Source organism: Nelumbo nucifera, chromosome 1, assembly GCF_055504915.1.
Source record: "Nelumbo nucifera cultivar China Antique chromosome 1, China Antique-T2T, whole genome shotgun sequence".
Taxonomy (NCBI): domain Eukaryota; kingdom Viridiplantae; phylum Streptophyta; class Magnoliopsida; order Proteales; family Nelumbonaceae; genus Nelumbo; species Nelumbo nucifera.
The window spans coordinates 123,019,703-123,024,430 of record NC_142649.1 but is presented as its reverse complement, the minus strand read 5'-3'; the positions used below and the strand labels follow the sequence as shown (position 1 = coordinate 123,024,430).

Here is a 4,728-nt window from a genome sequence, read left to right as displayed (position 1 = left end):
AAGGTAAATGACCTTTGGTACAACTTTCCTTCAAGCAAGGTGTAGTTTGTGGCCTGCTGTCGGACTTGTTTGGCTTTATTTCTATCATCGGGTAGATGCTTTGTCGTGAGGAAGGTGATGATGGGATCCATCCATGATGTCTCGGCCTACACTGGAAGGACTTGGGCTTCCTTGATGGATGGCTGAGGTAACTTTTCCATGCAAACTGTGCGGCCGAGGGACGAGCCCAATGTACTTGCCAACTTGGATAAGGCGTCAGCTCTCATGTTCTTGGACTAGAAGGCTTGCTGTAGGGAGACGTGTTGGAAGTGGCGGGCTATTTCTTGCACTTTGGTGAGGTACTTGGCTGTGCTCTGTTCTCTGGCCTCGTACTTGCCGTTCACTTGGTTCACCACTAGCTGAAATTCGTTGAAGACCTCCGTGTGTTGTGAACCAAGGTCCTTGGCGAGCCGTAGTCCGACGAGAAGGGCTTCATTGTTGGATGTCGAGAAGTCAAACCTCAGTGCATACTCCACTTCAGAGTATGAGGCCAGATCCACTTCCTTTAGAGTTGAATGATCCGTCAACAAAAATCTTTCAGGTGAGCCGAGCTTCCTCAACCGGCTGAGGTCTCTCTTCTGGTCCTTCTTTTAGGGCTTGACCTAAGGGTCGGTGAAAGGTGCATTTTGCCACAAAGTCTACCAGGGCTTGGGCTTTGATTGCAGGTTGAGGCTGGTACTGGAGGTTGAACTCAGAGAGCTCAATGGCCCACTTTGTCAGGTGTCCCGAGGTCTTGGGCTTGGTGAGGATGGCTTTGAGAGGTTGATTTGTCAGGACCGTGATCGTGTGGGCTTGAAAATACGGCTTGATTTTCCTGGCCAAGACCACCAAGGCGAAGGCCAGCTTCTCTACCTCGAGATATTGGGTCTTGGCATCACAATGGACCTTGCTAACATAGTAGATCGGCCTCTACACTTTGTCTTCTCTGATTAGGACCGAGCTGATGGCCTTGTCCCCGGCTAACAAATATAAGTACAAGATATCTCCTAGTTGGGGGCGAGTGAGGAGAGGAGGTGAGGTGAGGTAGGACTTCAGTTCTTCGATGGCACGCTAGCACTCTTTTGTCAATTGAAAGTCTTTTATCTTTTTGATGGTTTGGAAGAAGGGTAGGCAGCGGTCGGCCAACTTTACCGACCGAGGTGGTGCCATATCTAATAAGGCCTGGATCTTCTCTGGGTTGACCTCTATGCCTCATTAAGTGAAGACGAAGCCCAAGAACTTGCCCAATGTGACGCCGAAGGCACACTTGCTGGGGTTAATTTTCATGTTGTACCTCCACAAGGTGTCAAAGGCCTCGGCTAGGTCCAAGGTGTGTGCCTCGGCCTTCAGGCTCTTTACTACCATGTCGTCTACATAGGCTTCGACATTCCTCCCCATCTGATTCTGAAAACTTTGTTAACAAGGCACTGGTAGGTGGCCCTGGCGTTCTTGAGACCGAAGGGCATGACCTTGTAACAATAAGTGTCATGCTCGGTGATGAACGAGGTTTTCTCCTCGTCTTCGGGGTGCATCTTGATCTGGTTGTATGTAGAGAAGGCATCCATGAAGTTGAGTAGCTCGTACCCTGTGGTGGCGTCGACGAGGTGGTATATCCTCAACAAAGGAAAACTATTATTTGGGCAGGCTTGATTGAGGTTTGTGAAATCAATTCAGATTCGTCACTTTCTATTAGCTTTCTTTACCATAACCACATTTGATAGTCAGTTAGGGTAGTGTACCTCTTGAATGAAGCCAACGTCAAATAGCTTGTCAACTTCCTCTCCTATGGCCTTCCAACGTTCTGGTGCAAAGTTCCTCTTTCTTTGTTGAACTAGCCTAGAGCTCAGGGTCCACATTCAGCCTGTGAGTAATGACTAAAGGGTCAATTCTGAGCATGTTAGCAGCAGACCAAGCAAAGATGTCGGCATCGGCTCTGAGGAAGTTTACCAGTTCATATAGGCTCTTTGGGGAAAGGTTGGACCCAACGCAGACTATTTTATCAGGCTCGACCTCGTCCAGGGGAACCGAGACGAGGTCCTCGATCAGCTGGCCTTGGCTCACTGGCTCCTCCTTGAGGTCGAGACCCTCGAGTGGCAATGCTTCCTAATTCTTGCCCTTCAGCACTGGCGGACTACTTGTTGGTCCCCTCGAACGACTCTGACGCCGTGCTCAATGGGGAACTTGAGGAAGAGGTGGTAAGAGAAGATGGCTGCCTTGAGCACGTGGAGGGTTGGCCTCCCAATGATGGCGTTGTAGGGGGAGCCAATCTTCATGACCAGGAACTCGTTCATCCTTGTCACCTGTTGAGGCTTTGTCCCTACCATGACTGGTAGGGAAATTCTTCCTTCTGGCCTGTCCACATTGCCAGAGAAGACAACAATTAGGATGTCGACGGGTTGAAGGCACTCAGGCACCTGCTTCATCTTCTTGAATGCTTCATAGAAGAGGATGTCGGCCAAGGAGTTGCTGTCTACCAAGATCCTCCTTTCCACAAAATTTGTGACGACGGTCAAGATCATGAGCGCATCGTCATGGAGGATCGTGACCCCCTTTAAGTCCTCATCTGTGAATGAGAGGACTTCTTCCTACTTCGGCTTCTTGGGGGTCGGCCCTTGGATGTTCAATTGTTTGACATAGGCCTTGCAGGCCGAGGCTCCACCCGAGGCCATGCCCCCAACTATGATGTCGATGACGCTGGTGAGCTATTGATGTTGCTGCTGTTGTTATTGTTGGGAGGATGAGGCCCCAGCCTCACCCCGACGTATTGCTTGAGATGGCCGTCGGGTATATCCTTTCCTTAATTTGGTTTCAGATTTGGTCTGGTTTGGTTACAAGAACGAACCTTAAAAATGTAGTTTTCTAAATTGGGAATAGGATTCCCGGATGGGAGTAAAGAAATTTTTGAAATTTCGCCCAATCCTCATGTTGGGTTTGGCCATCCATATGATGGATCTCCCATCCCTTCAGTGGTATCAGAGCCAGGTTCAAGTCTTGAACCAAATTAGAACAGATCTGAATCTACACAAATGGGCAGAAGGTGTTCTACCCGATTTGCGCAATTAGCATTTTTTTTCTGGGAACTGGTTCCTAGATTATGGGTGGATGATCTGGAAAAGAAATATTTATTATTCTCTGAAATTTATAGAATTGTTTTGTGAATTTTTCTTGAATTTTTGGGCTGCACATGTGATGGAGATCGAATCTTTATGGTGCCAAGATTGGCACACCCTGCGATTTCTCTTCTATTCAATTCTGGTCTGTAAATATTTTTTTTTTTTATTTTTAGACAAATTGTATAGGAATTTGATGTGATGTAATAATAGAAAAATTAGGTTTTTCTATTTTATTTCCATCTGGAGATCGCTGGAGTGCGCAATAGAGGAGAAGAAATTTTCGCAGAAACAAGTTCTACGATCTACGATTTTGCAAATATCGATTCTACAATCTGCGATTAACTGTTCTTTGCAGGATATCCAAGAAAATCATAGTACAGCCCTCTGATTTTAGTTTCTTGATAATTTGATCATCTTGAATTAATTTATTTTCAGATAATTATTCTTGAATAAAATCTTGAACTGGACACCAAAACTTGGGCCGATTTACACCAAATTTGGTCCAAACTGGTTAGACCGAATTGTTGGTTCGATGGGGTTGGTTTTTTCTAACCCTAATCCGATTTAGGCCAGAGAGTTGATGGCCCACTTCAAGTTTTAATTCGGCCCACCTCTGTAAAACCTAAATTTAATATGATAAAACTGAATCAGCCCTAATTTAGATACATGGGCCAAACTGCTTTTTGTAGTACAACCCATGTACCTAGATAATGTTATATGATAACATTATGGGCTCTATTGGGTTGATACTGATCTAATCTAATTAATTAAGGGTTTTACAGATATTTTAATTGATTGGATCAATTTATGCATGTTATGTATGGATGTGTGATGTGCTACGTACGTGGATCATAAGTACTTGGCCCATGATTATTTCGATAGTGGCTCTTTCGTACACCGTGGCTGAATGCACATCATTGCCATAGTGTCCATAAGATCATTGGATGATCTCCCCATTTGGTGGGCCCCACATCAACTTCTTCCCCAAGAGGAACCGTGTGGAACCCTAGCCGTTTAGGGCCCATTTAAATCTGGCTTTGAGAAAGTTAGTGGGAGCCACTTTGGTTTGACCTAAATAAAACTAGGGCGTAATATTTCGTTCCCTCCACTGAAATATGAGAGCATGTGATAGGGAGATTCATATGATGAAATCTCTAACGGCCTTCCATCGTTAACATGAAGATGGGTCCTTCAGTAATTAGGAGATGCACCATAAAATTGAGTTATCCATTTGCTGCTAGATATGTTGGATTGTTTCATAAGATGATAGGGGCATCATAGACTGATGCGGGAGGGGCCTATCCTAAAATGGAAGACTCTCTCACGGTACCTTGGCGTTCACGAATATGATGGGTAAGCGCTTACTAAACAGAAAGGTTTAACCTAAAATGACAATGAATCTTGTCTGATAGAGGCCAAAGGGAAAGCTCATGAGATGAATGGATGTGATCCTTCACAGAAAGTGGTGGAGTTATGCAGTTGAAACAGTTGGCTTCATGCACCCTATGTGATTTCCCACATTTTCAGAGACATAGTTCGTAGTCTCCGTCACTGAGATAGGAGGGAAATCTCAAAGATAAACAAATGGAAATGGAAC

The 4,728-nt window shown here is 45.3% G+C and overlaps 1 protein-coding gene across 1 annotated transcript; it reads right to left on the bottom strand.

Annotated features, from left to right (window-relative positions):
• Positions 1-2,135: 2,135 nt before the first annotated feature.
• LOC148803766 (uncharacterized) lies at positions 2,136-2,537 on the bottom strand. Its single transcript, XM_088897744.1, has one exon. The coding sequence runs from the start codon at positions 2,535-2,537 to the stop codon at positions 2,136-2,138; it is 402 nt and encodes a 133-aa protein (XP_088753870.1).
• Between the last annotated feature and the right edge of the window lie 2,191 nt (positions 2,538-4,728).

Coding starts and splice junctions, on each gene's coding strand:
- LOC148803766 (XM_088897744.1), bottom strand. CDS start 2,537: ATGATCTTGACCGTCGTCACAAATTTTGTGGAAAGGAGGATCTTGGTA.